Raw genomic sequence first — 14465 nt, 5'->3', positions numbered from 1 at the left:
TTCTTTCCTGCTAAAGGGATAGGACCTCTGAGTGCTACATAATTAGTGGAGGTTAACAGGAGACAAGAATGTGATGAAATTTGGAAAGCTAAAAAAAAAGCTTAAATTAAAATACTTGAAAATTCAAATCAGTTATGTTTTAGTATTAAGTACTAAGCAATTTTCTTCAAAAATAAGATTATAATTCACAAAACTATTTAAATAATGGCACTAGGAAAAATTTATAAAATGAGAGTAAAAGCTACCCCTAAATCTGGATCAGAACTGCTTCCGTGCCCACAAGTACAGGTTAGTCATTCAAGAGTTTATAAGTTACTAGTCTGAGTTGAGAGACACTTCTAGGAAGGGAGAAATGTGGGTCACACACTATTTAAATTACATGTCCTTCTCGAAACTGTAAGGAAAACATACATACAGATCAGTGGTTTCCAGGGCCTGGGAGGAGGGGGAGGAATGACTACAAAGGGGCATGAAGGAATTTAGGGGACGATGGAACTTGATTATGGGGATGGTTAACAACACGTCTGTCAAAACTCAAAGAATTGTAAATAAAAAGGGGCAAATTTTACTGTGTGTAAATTATACCTTCAAAAAATAGAAAAAAGTTGTAGGGAAAAATTAAACTGTCTACTAAACATAAAAAATTTGCATGTCCTTTAAAACAAATCATATGTAAGATTTCCCTTCATGAATTCAAATGCTAGAAAATGCTAGTATAATCAAGCACATTAAAACATTTTCCAAACAATGAGAAGTAGGGGAAAATACTTGATTTTAGGAAACATTAGCTCATCTTGAAAAAAAAGATCATGTAAGTTGATCAAATGCCTATTTTTGGTCTCCTTGCTTTCCCTAAACTCATAATTTTAGTTCAATTTTTACAAATATAAGAAAAGTATTAAAAAGACAATTATAAATAAAACTAGGAAATCACTTATAACATGATTTTTATGTACTGCAGAAACTATTAAAATAAACCCCGTTGAATACTTAATGTTCTATATTTCAACTATATGACTTGAGGAGGGTCCTAAAACCCCAGAAGATAAAGAGATTTTTGTTTTCCCTAGCAGGTCTGCAGAGTCCTGCTTCCTTACCCCTCCTAGGAAACCTCACACCTCCCAACTAGGGATAATAATTTGCCACTAGGATGCTGAGTGCTCTACCTTCACAATTACCCGGCATGATGGGGAATCCAAGGCAGAGAAGAGAGTAGGAAAGGGTGGTGCCAAGAGCTGTGCAACACCCCCCACTCCCATTCAAAAAGGCTGCCCAGGGCAGGAGCACCGGTCCTCCGCAGCTACTCACCCACACAACTCTAGTCTGGACTTAGGGGCAGGAGCTCCATGGGTGTTTACAGGGAACTGGGACCTCTTTGCTCAACAGAACAATGTGCACACCTAGAGAGGCTCCAGCAGTTTCCCCTCTGCCCAGCACAGCCTCACCCCCAGGACTGAGCCTGCCTTCTTGCTGATGAAAAAGAAGGGCTTAGATCCTGGCGGCATGGATTTCTGGACTTCCCGCGTTGACCCAGGAATCTCAAACTTCCTCTTACTCCACAATTCTGTATCTAAGGAAGAGGTACCTTTGCCATCCGTGCTCCCACCTGCAGCTGTCAAACTTGTTGGGTTTAGAACCCCTTTATACTGTAGAAAATTACCGAGGAGTCCCAAGAGCTTTTGTTTATGTGAGCTATCTAGTCTATCAACATTTACTGTATTAGAAGTTAAAACTGAGATTTAAAAAACTTATTAATTTATTTAAACCCATTATATGTTAATAACATTTTTATGGGGAAAAAGCTGTATTTTCCAAAAACAAAAACCAGTGAGAAGGGTGGTATTGTTTTACATTTTTGCCAAACCCTTCCCTGCAGGGCTCAGTGAACAGCAGCCAGATCTCACATCTGCTGCTGCGGTCAGACTGACAGTCCGCGGCAAGAGGCCTCGGAAACTGCTCTGCACATGCTTAGGAGAAGGAAAGCACAAAGGCCAGTGGTGTCCTAGTAGTACTGTGAAATGGTTTTGACCTTGCAGATCCTCTGGAGCCTCAGAGACGCCAGAGCCCTGGCCCACCGTGGTTCCCAGGAGCCCTGCGGGGCAGCCAGCTTTCCAGAGGCCAGTGTCCTCATCAGATATGCGCCGACCCTGGACTTTCTGCCTCGCTCTCCCTGGTCCCCTCACCACTGCCACCTGTACCATCTTCCCTAACCTAGAAAACAAAAAGCAACAACAAACTTGCTACTTCCCTTCTTTCATGTCACCAAACTTCGAGAAAAAAGTAGTTCCCACTGCCTCTACTGCCTCCCTTACTATTCTAATTACCAGACTAATAACACAGAGATGTTCTTATTTTTTTAAAAAAAAAAAAATTCTAGCGGTATAGATAAATAACCATCCATAATCCCAACCTCTTCCTTAGAGGGCTGGGTAGACTGCAGTGGCATCATCATAGCCCACTGCAACCCCAAACTCCTGGGCTTAAGCGACCCTCCCGCTTTGGCCCCCGAGTAGCTGGGACTACAGACCCACACCACCATGCCCGGCTAATTTTTTCTATTAATATTTTCAGTAGAGACGGGTCTTGCTCTTGCTTAGGCTGGTCTGGAATTCCTGAGGTCAAGCCATCCTCCTGCCTCAGCCTCCCAAAGTGCTGGGATTACAGGTGCAAGCCACCGCGCCCGGCCTAGATTCCAATTCTTTTGGTGACCTAAGTTACAGATCAAAGAATAGTGGCTACCAATCAGATAAAATGAATTTATGCTCTTATACAAAGTGAGTACCAAGCTAATGTTAAAACCATGCTGATTTTATGACAATACAATAAGACAGAATAATGAGGCTTATAAATATGCCTTGTATGTAAAATCTTCATATTTCATTACCTATAATGCAGATGAATGCTTCTATATATGTATCATCTTAATTTACAATAAGTGCCTTTAGGGTTTATGAAACATTTTCATATATAGTATCTCTTTAAAATTACACAACTCTATTAGGTTAACGTTTTATCTATATGAAAGACAAAGTTTTGAGAGAAAAAATTACTTGCTCAAAATTGCATAGCTGGAAAGATACACACCCAGAAACCCCAAGATAAAACTTGTATCTTCTAACTCAAATCAAATCCTACTCCTTTATATCATTTGAATAATATATCAAAAACTCTAACAATATTAAAATATTAAGTTCTTGCCTATTTTTAGACCAATGTGGAAAAATTACCTCTACTTTCAAAGTTGAATAGAAAATATAAAAATTAATTGAATGCAAAAAATAAATTATTTTTATTATAAAATATAATCCCTTAAGAAACCTGCATTTTACTTAAAACAATTAAAATTTACTAAATCCTATATCAATATTTAGATGCATTATAAAATTAGAAATATAAATTCTTAAATCCTTTATGTAGGCATTGCCATTAACAAAATACCTACCACCCCTAATCTAAGGATGATATAACTGCTACCGAAAACAATACCATACATATATGCTGCCCTAGTACTTCAGTGTCATACTTGAAATTCCTGCAAGGGACACATAGAATCTCCTTAATTTCACAATCAGAATTTTGAATAAAACTATTTAAACCATTAAAAAATAATAAACCTACCTATACAAATAATAAGCATTTAACTCATTATTCATCTTACTAAAACACTGTTTCCAAGTCTCCTATTTTTCCTATACTACTCCATGGGAGTACAACATATTTAATTGATGTCTTTATTATATTATGTTTCATATATATTTTACATTAGATACATATTTACATATATATTACATTATTTACACATATATTACACATTACATTGTATTATATTTCATACCTGTCTTTATTATATTTCACATCCTATATTGGATTGTGAAAAAAATAAATTGATCTTAAACTAATTCTTATTAAAGGCTCTGGATCTTAGCTAACTCAATTGCACAAATAATAATAGAATAAATTTTTAAACTATGATTAAGTTATTCTTTATAACACACCCTGACATTATAAAAATATGGACAAGATAACTAATTTTTCTTTACATTTTACTCTTCCTAAATACAGAAAATATATACCTGCTTTTAACACATCCTATCAGAAGACCAAGAAATTGTAGTGAGATAGTTCAGGATACAAGTTAGTCTAAACAGGACTGCAACTGCTTCACTAAGAAATATTTCAGCATTTCACTTACCTCTGTTTCTGTACAATGTGAATACCCCAATTTACCTGTAATAAAAATAGAAAAAGTTACTTTCAAAGAATTTCAGCTTTTTTAATCATTGGTAAAAAAAAAAAAAATTTGAGCTACTCTACCCATGGCTTTATTATATCTATGAAAATATCTATGCAAATAAAAGGTACAAATGACAAAATATTCTTAAAGGTCCTAAGAGATTTAAGTTTAAATAGGTCCATAAGGAAATAATAAAGAAAAAGATGAGAAAAATATGCTTAATTGTAATAAGATCTAAAACATATATATATATTTAAAATGCATATATACAAATCAAAGGAAAGTAAAAATACTTTTAAAGTCTTGCTTTCTTTTTAAAATACCTTAAAATACTTTAAAGGCATTTCAAATATACCTTAAGAAACCTTTAAAAGACTCTTGGGCTTTTCCCCAAATATATTTCCAGTTTAAAGGTACAGTGATTATTGTAACGAGAAATGTTTCAAATATATGATGGTTGTTTTTCTTTAATATATGATTAGGCAAAATTATATAATTACTTTAGTAATTCTTCTAATAGGGGATGATCTAAAAAATAACTAGAACTGAACAATATTCAGCTGCACCAACATTAGTATTTTCTCTTCTTCACCAATAAATACATAATATCAAGGAACATGTATAGTTATGTATTTCTGTCAATTTGGCTAAGACACACTTTAAAAATAAAAATGGCTATTTTAAAGAAGAATCACTTATTAGTTTTAACAAAAAGAACAGATAACAATTATATTGGGTACTAGAAAACTTAATTTCCCCAGTCTACTCTTCTTAGATTTCATTGTCGTAAGTTCAAATATACGTCTACCTCTATACCTTTCCCTCTACCCAACATCATCCTCCCACTTAATTTCTTCCTCTCCCCAGACTACTACTCCTATACCTAGCTCATACTGGTTGTTCTATCAGTCTGGTTATTTTTTAAATACTTAACTAGAATTTACATATCTTAGAGTCTATTATGACACCACCAAAGAAAAATAATAATAGCTTTCGTATGTCTCTCAATTCTTAAAACAAAAAATAAAGTTGAAACCCACAATTTCTCATCATCTAATGTCCCTAATGTGAAACACTGCCTGAAACTGAGACCAGAAAACAAGAGATCTTGGGGTTCTGTGAATTAAAAATTATACATAAGCAATAAATAATTAAAAACTACGTGAATAGATATAAAATGAGGTTAATATCTAAGGGTTTTATATAATAGGGTTTGATAAATATGATTATTTTATTTATGTATTGTTATATAAAATTACATATTACATAGTTACATATATCATACTTTTTATTTATTCAAACATCTGATTGTTTATTCAGACCATTAATGCTTCTGGGAGATTAATTATACTTAACTCCTACAGCAGTGGTAATTAATTTAACTTGGGAAAATACTTTTGGACAGGAACAGCTCAAAGAAAGACACAGACTGCCTCTGAGCAAACATTTACTGAGTGTCTATTTTGTACAGGGCGGAAGGAGGAAGGAAGGGAGAATTACTCAGACTGTAACAGAAGGAGTTAGGGAGGAGGATTGCTTGAGTCTAGGAGTTTGAGGTTACAGTGAGCTATGATGATGCCACTGCATTCTAGCCCGGGCAACAGAGTGAGACCCTGTCTCAAAAAAAAAAAAAAAAAAAGAATACATGGATCTATCTGACAACCTCCAGCTGTTTAAAAAAAAGAAAAAAATACATGGATTTATGGCCAGGCATGATGGCTCATGCTTATATTCCCAGCACTTTGGGAGGCTGAGACTGGAGGATCCCTTGAGGCCAGGAGTGCAAGACCAGCCTGGCCAACATAGTAAGACCCCCAAAACATGGGTTTACATCTTTTGTAGGATATATTCTTAAGGCAAAGAGAATTGCAAAGAAATCTAGAATTTTATGTAGTAGGTTTGTTGTTGGTAGTATTGTTGGTGAAAATTCTGAGACTATTTCGTATATATTGTAGCACTGAGCAAAGAAGGAGCTGCGGCTTACACTGTGGGAGGAGCAATATACAAACCTAAACCCTGAGAAGTAAGAGCAAGAGCCCTGTGGTGGCAAACTGGAACTAGAGGTATTATACAACTTCAATATGTTTCCTAGCCCTGAGAACCCTATTTGCAAGGGCACACCTATTCCCCCTCAATGGAATCAGGACTCCCTGGGAAATTGGCTGGGACAGGGAAAGTACAAGGTAAGCCTGGAACATCTTTTTGTACCTGAAAACATGAAGTGTTTAAAGAATAACAGAGTGATGTCAAAAGTGCACAAGAGTCCCTGAAATAAAATTTTTTTCAATGACCTCCATTATAAAACTGAAAATGCTTTCCTGTAAGAGTATTCGAAACTTTCTGTGCAAGTGTACAACTGCTTTTGGTTATCCAATTTGAACTGGTGAATAACTCATAAAAATATTTAAAGGTTGTTAAATACGAAGTACCTGACCACCTACACGGCTCTGCCATCCAAATCCCTGCCCAGACACTGACCTAGGAATCAGACAATCCCAATCACATGATGTCAGAGCTTAAAGGAACCTTAGAAATAATCTTGCCCAACCCATTCATTTTAAAGATGAGTAATCTGAGAGCCCGAGGAGTCAAATGAGTTGACATAATGACACAATTAGTGACAGAGCAAAGAGCACACTCCAAGGTTCCTGACTTCTACTCATGCACATTGGTGTGGTTTTCTCATTCTACACCTCCATTCCTATCTCCAGGGGTAGGTGGGGTAGGGGAGGGGACCGAAGCGGTGCTGTCCAGGCTAACTGCCATTTATATTGTTTCTGGGGAAATGGGGAAATGCATTCCCTATTTGCGACTTAACAACACCTTCTTAAGTTGGAAACTGCCAGTATAGCACCAAGGGATTTACAACTTTTGAGTCTTTCTTCAAGGCTTGGCCACCTCTGTTTCACAGAACCAGACCTATGGAATGAATCCCTCTAAAACCTAGAAATCCTGTGACTTGACCTATGATTTCAGTAACTGAAAGGATGGTAGGCCTTACCAAGGCTTCAAATTATTAAATAGTAAATTAGTTCTTTCAATTAAATAATTTTATTAGGATGAGTTTAATTAGAAGGCTAGAGTAACTATGTGATGATGTAAAATAAAAGGAAATATCTGAAATGGTATTTAAACATCAAGTTTTCAAAATATTTCAACGTTATCAAAAAAGTACTTACACATTAGGAAGAGGTATGATTTGCACAGGAAACCAAAACATCAGCTCAGTGTTTCTCAAAAGGAATGGGCATTTTAATAATGCTGCAAGAATCAAGGCTGTGTTTTAAACCCCTCTTTTTACTCATTCTGAAAGATGTGATCTGCTCTGAAGATTTACTAGATAAGTCCCCTTCATGTACCAGGAAATAGAAAAACCAATATCTTCCTATAAAAACTGATAAAAAACAGCCTTAAGAAACAACTAGTCCTGGTGTAAAATGTCTGTCATAAAGAATTCATCAACTAAGACAACACTGTCATCTTCAGCAGACATTTTAAATCTTAAATATTGATAATCAGATCATTCCGTCCAGCAGGCCTGCTCAGGAAGAATACTGGTGAGTAGGCTCACTCATAGCTGTGGCTGTTTAGGATTAGACACAGCATGCTCTCTGAAATCTCTGATGGACCACACAATTATCTGATGGAAATTAAGGCACAGTTTCAGAAAAAATTTACAGATTTTGGCGGGGTGAGGTGGTAGCATTCTGGAAGGCCAAGGCAGGCAGATTGCTTGAGGTCAGGAGTTTAAGACAAGTCTGAGCAAGAGGGAAACCCCATCTCTACTAAAAATGGAAAAATTACCCAGGTGGCGTAGTGCACACCTATAGTCCTGGCTACTCAGGAGGTGGAGTAGGAGGATTAGTTGAGTCCAGGAGTGTGAGGTTGCAGTGAGCTATGATGACACCACTGTACTCTACCCAGGGCGACAGAGCAAGACTCTGTCTAAAAAAAAAAAAAAAATTTACAGATTTTCATGTGGATGAATAATATTTTTAAATTAAGGTAGCTAGATATCTTTGAAGTATAAACCTCAACATATGGCTGAATTATCATGCAATCACATTATCAATACAATTCAAATCAGCTAAATAAGCAAAAGGCAAACTATGTCCACCAAAAAGACACAGAATCCCTAGAATTTTTAGGGATCTAAATCCTTAGAATTTTTAGGATAAATAAATGGCTCTCAGAATAATTCTCCAATTTTTCTCCATGTGACCAAACTTTGACAATGTTTAGGTCCATCTGACAAGTGAAAGTGTATTCTTTTTCATGCTAAAACTAAGAGATACCAACAGATACACCCTGCCCTCCTGCCAGCTTCCTCCCCCACTCTCATTTGTTCAGTAAATATTTATTGAACACCTAAGTACTATTGACAAACACTGATGACATACTGTAGTAGTGAACAAACCAGACATGCTCCTTGTCACATAAGGCTTACATTTTAGTGAACACAGACCAGAAAAAAAAGCAATCAAACAAAATAATTACAACTGGTGATAAATGCTATTAAGGACACAAAAGGGAAAGGAGAAAGGAAAAAACAAATGACCAAATTTAGGGTGGTCAGGTAAGACTCCTTGAGACAACATTTAAACAGAGAACTTGAAGTTGGGTAGAACTAACTACAGGGCTAGAGGAAGAACCTGTTCCAGAACCAGGCAGTGTGTGATAGGCCCTGAAGTGTTTGGTGGATGAGTAGCATAAACCGTGTGTGGAAAGACAGGCAGGGGCAGATCACACAGGCCAGTAAAGATAGCATAAGAAGGTTAGATTTGATTTTAAGTATGATGGGAAGCTACTGAAGGACACTAAGCAAGAATCTCTGGCTGACTCCAGATGTATTTCCAGGTCAGTCTCACTACTACCTGGAGAACGCAGTGGAGAGGGCCAGAGTGAAAGCTCAAGGCCAGCGAGGAGGCTACTGTCATCGTCCTGGAGAGCAATGGGGTATGGGGGTGCAGCCAGCTCAGCATGATGGCAGTGATGAGGAAGAAAAGGAAAAGATTCAGGAGATAATTTAGAAGTAGAATTAATAGGACTTGCTAATGGATTGAACTGGGAGTGAAGTAGGGTAAGAAGAACAAAGAATGACATCCTGAACATATTCCATGTTCTCAAGAATAATATTCTCAAACACTTCATCACAACTGATCAACAATAAGCATTGGTTTAATAACTGTGATAATTTTATAAGAAAGTAGCATATTAAGTAGGCTTTTGGACAGCTTTTGTATTATTACCAGAAAAAAAAAAATCCATAGTTTTGAATAGTTAACAGGCTAAAATTTAGCAATAAAAAAATTTCCATAGCCTAATCATATCTGAATTTCTCAAACACAGTGGCCACTGAGGACTTGGAAGCCATGAATGGATCAAAAGTTAGGACAGTAAAACTATGTATTTATTAGCTTAAACCCATTTTTCCCAACAAAATCACCTTTGCCAAGCTATATTTTAATAGAAAAAGGAATGTTATGCATTTGACACAAAAACAGCCATATAAAGGATACTTTTATTTTGATTGTCAAATTATTAAATCATTATCCTCTATGTCACACAACGTCACTTGCACAGATGCTCAAGGACCAACAGGAATTTAGCATCTAGAGATGGGGAAAAATTGGCATACTTGCTAACTGAAGATTACATATTTCAAGTCTCTCTTCTTGTCCCAGCTATCAGGAAGAATAAAATAAAATTTAATGTTCCATTGCACTAATAGCCCTTTGTGCCAATAAATTTTCTTCTTCACAGCTTTTAATGTTTAATAATTTATTTAAGTAAGCCTTTATCTTACCTGCCTTGGTAAGGTAGTGTGAAAGACTATCAAGAACAAGCCTTTAGAGAGGTACAATCCTGGCTTTGAATCTCAGTTCCATCACTTACTAATTATGTGATGTGACTTCAAATAAGATACTTCCCGAGTTTTCAGCTTTCTTGTCTACAAAAAAAGGAATAATCAGAAGGAATGGGCCAGGGGGAAAAAGGGAAAAATATCTACAACTCATGAGACTAACGTGATATCAAATGAAAAAAAAAACAACAAAACAAAACATGTTTTGAAGGGCCCTGCAGATGCCTACTGTTGGGGCTCAGTAACTACTAGCTATTCTTATCATTATAACCTGTAGGAAGACGCAGGATGAAGAGACATGCAAACGAAGTCCTATGTAAAACTGGCACAGCAAAATTACAAAAAGATCTTAGCTATTCTTCAAAAATGCTTGTGGTAAAATGCTCTATAGAGAAACAATATACTTTTCTTTTCTTTTTTCTTTCTTTCTTTTCTTTTCTTTTTTTTTTTTTTTGAGACAGGGTCTCACTCTGTTGCCCTGATGCAGTGTCATCATCTTAGCTCACTGCAACCACAGCTCCTGGGCTCAAGTGATCCTCCTGCCTCAGTGTCCCAAGTAGCTGCAACTAACGGTATGCACCATGAGGCTTGGCTAATTTTTCTATTTTTAGTAGGGACGGGGTCTTGCTCTTGCTCAGGCTGGTCTTGAACTCCTGAGCTCAAGTGATCCTCCTGTGCTGGCTTCCCAGAGTGCTAGGATTACAGACATACCCCACTGCACCTGGCCTAAATTTTTATATTTACTATACAACATTAGAGAGATATAGATTTTGAAACAAAAAATAGCTAAATCATACTAAGATTTTAAAATTCAACTCATTTTTATACCTGTTCGTTAAGATCTTTAAAAGCCACTGCCTTTTATTTTACACCTCTCTCAAAAGTCTCCTAACGCACACCTTCACTCCTCTCCTGATGCATCAGTGTTCAGGATGATGACATTAAATGGTCAAACAACTGGAATAGCAATGGCTCAAGGCCAGAGTGGTGGAAAGGGGCGTTTCATCCCTTATTACTCAAAACTTAAAATAACAAAGCCTGCAGTTACAGATTCCTTTGTTCCTTCTCCACTCCCACTGCTTCACTTGACAAAAAAATAAATAAATAAATAAGAAAGCCTGGACGTCAATCTATACAATCAATCCATTAATAAAAAGACTGTAGTAGGCAGAATAATGGCCTCGCTATAGATATCCACATCCTCATCCCCAAATCCTGTGAATGCTACTTCACACAGCAAAAGAAACTCTGCAGAGTGAAGGATCTTGAGATGGGGAGATGATACTGAATTATCCAGGTGGGCTCAATGTCACCATATTATAAGAGGATGGCAGGAGAGTCAGAGAAGGTGACATGACGTCAGAAGCAGAGACTGGAGTCATACGATTGCAGGAAGGAGGGCAGGAGCCAAGGAATGCAGCAGCCTCTAGGAGCTGGAAAACGCAAGGACTGGATTCTCCCCTGGAGGCTCCAGAAAGATCGCAGCCCTACCAACACCTAAATTTTCATCCATAAGACCTATCTTCAAACTACTGGCCACCAGAATTGTAAGATAATAATTTTGTATTGTTTTAACCTACTAAGTTTGTGGTAATTTGTTATAGAAAACTAATACACACATCATCAAAAAGCCAAAGCAATGGAATATCCTCTCACCATCCCAAACAAGACCCTCAGGCTACCCTGTGTACAGTCCACTAATCCAATCCAGAATGTCCCATGGTAAGACTCATCCACAGGTCACCTACCACACATGCAATAGAGCAGAGTGGTTAAGAGGAAGACTTCTTGGGTCAGACTTTTTTTGTGGGGGTTGGATCCCATGTGGGCTGTTGCCTAAATTTAAGGCCTCCACACTTCAGTTTCCCCATTTGTAAGGTGGAGGTTAATAACAGAACCTACCTCACAGGAGTGTTGTGAGGATCAAAAGTAATAACGTAAATAGTTGACCCTGTTGCCTATCATATAGTAAGTACTTGATAACTATTAGGCCTACTACCATTTAAGTCTTTTAACCTTCTCCCCAGTAAAATAGTAAGTCAAAAAGACTCTTCTCTTCCAAACCCAAAAAGTCACTCAAGAGATTGCTTGGCCTCTCAGACAGCTATGTATAATTTAACAAGCCCTTTCCCATGGCTGCACCTGTAAGTGCAAAGCTCACCACCCAATTTCTGTAAGTTCCAGGAGTCTCCTGCATCTATACATGCTGCATTAGCCTGGGAGTGGAACAAAGCTGATATTTTGTAAGTCTGTTAAGCTTCTCTGAATATGGGGGCTCACAGGGAGGAGTTACAGTCCTTTATCCTTTTCTACTTCTCTCCAGTCTCCTTTCCTCCCTGCTGTCTTCCTGTAGTTTAGTGGTCATCTTACTGCTTGTGCACACCCTTGGGGGATCTTATCTTACCTCTCAAGTACTTCTTCCAAAATTGAGCACTCTCTCTAAAGAGTGATCCTAGTTATCACAATTTTTTCCATCTCTTTACACTAACTCTAGTTGAAAACTTCATTCAGACACTCTGACAATCATTTTTACAAGGACTCCAACTTTTAAAGGAAATGCTATGATCAATGGAGCTATTCTGAATCCCTCTGCCAGAAAAGTATTAAAAAAGACAAAAGACATCCATCCAAACTTCCCTGGATATTTCTAAAAATTCATGTCATTCAAACTAATCTTCACAATGCCCTTTTAAAATCTAGTAAGTTATTGTTAATGAAATATCTCACTAATACTTATAATTAATCCATACTTGTTTTATATAGATCAAACACATGCTACATGCTGACCTGAAGCCCAGACCTGAGAACCAGTGGTGTAAAGCCCTCATTTTTACAGTGGAGGAGGCTCACACTCTGAAGAATAAAATGAGTCATCGAAGGTCAAAGATCTCTCCTAGCTCAGTAAGGGACAGACTAGAAACCAATGGGTGCCCAAAAGTGAAGCAAGGGGTCTGCACTAGAGGGAAAAGTTTGGGAATACTAAAAGTAAATTTTGTTAAGTAACACCTTGGTTTACTGCCCCTTGCTCACGACTAATAAATGTGGGCAAAGAAAAAAATGCTGTGCTTATGGTTTTAGCTTTACACCCACTTTAAAGGACAAAGGAACCCCTTGCATAATTACGGTGTGCAATACGTTTAATCACGTTTTATAGAATCCAGAGCATAATCTTACTATTTTAAACAAGTGTACCAATGTATATATAGACATTATATATTTGCTTGTGTAACATGTTGTTGCTTTGCTCTTACAGATAGCTGATTTTGACCCTGAATTCCTGATCAGGATTATAACCTCTAATTTTAATGCCACTTATACAAAAAGTATTCCTTCATCTATTTATTCACAGAACTTGAATCTCCTTCCTGGAGACCATTTAATCCCCACCTGTGGACTCTGCCCAAGTCAGGCTCTAAAATCTTCAACCTCAAATCACCATTGCCATAAATCTGACTTCTATCCTAATTCTTAAATGTGGGCTTCTGCTTTATCTTTGGGATAGTCCATACTTTCTGTCCTAGATTCTATAAGTAAATCCCTTAACTTATCAAAAAAAAAAAAAAAATAGCGAAAGCCTTGGCTTGCTATTGCCATCACCTTCCCAGGGACTAAAGTCTCCCCTTGGACCTTGCATCAGTGATTAAAACCCATCAGACTTCCCCAGCACAGACCACTCACTATCATTGCAGCCACTGCCTGACTTTCTGGCTCTGCTTGCTCATCCCTACACACTGGACCTCTTTGGGGCTGAATCCTTTATAGAACTAACACTCTTGATTTCTGTTCCTCACTGAAGTTAGGTGTCATCATCACCACTACCGTCACCACAAATCTAGGAGTAAGTTTGGTCCAGACCCCAGAACCTGAACCACTACAGGCACCACATTAGAAATGCAAGTTTTAAAAATATGTGTTCTTAATTATTAGAGTATTACTTTTCTATTTGGCAACCATGATTAACTAAATTTTATATTATCTCTGAGAACAAACATCATTAAATGTCAAGTGCTTTCCACTGAAAAATAATTACTTCCATTTCAGCATAATTTTTTTCAACAAAACTATCTATTTTATGTAATTTGGCAACACTCAGTGCTTATAGAGTAAACAGCTTTCTTCTCTTGTACCAATTCTAACAGAATGGCAGTAGCTGTCTAGAATATTATCTTCAGAAGAATTCTAAGGACAAATATGAGGTGGTAGGTGCCCTTGATGATTTAGCAATGTTTGTTTTGCCACAGGCAGGAACAAAAGGGAAAAACAGCCTCAGGGTCACATTTCTGACACTTCAGTGTAGAAGACAGGGATAATGGAAGTTGTGTTACCTTTTATAAATTGTGTAGATTTGGATTAAATTTTCCCTAGTGA

At 37.1% G+C, this 14465-nt stretch overlaps 1 protein-coding gene across 2 annotated transcripts in view; it reads right to left on the bottom strand.

Moving 5' to 3' along the window:
• SPIRE1 (spire type actin nucleation factor 1) overlaps positions 1-14465 on the bottom strand; it is a 184907-nt gene that overhangs the window by 158857 nt on the left and 11585 nt on the right. For both annotated transcript variants that reach the window (XM_069468295.1, XM_069468296.1), the window contains exon 2: positions 4193-4227. In XM_069468295.1, the coding sequence (XP_069324396.1) occupies positions 4193-4227 (35 nt within the window). The remainder of the gene's footprint in view (positions 1-4192; positions 4228-14465) is intronic.

Source organism: Eulemur rufifrons, chromosome 5, assembly GCF_041146395.1.
Source record: "Eulemur rufifrons isolate Redbay chromosome 5, OSU_ERuf_1, whole genome shotgun sequence".
Taxonomy (NCBI): Eukaryota; Metazoa; Chordata; class Mammalia; order Primates; family Lemuridae; genus Eulemur; species Eulemur rufifrons.
The sequence above is the reverse complement of the archived record's forward strand: the minus strand, read 5'-3'. Positions and strand labels throughout refer to the sequence as shown.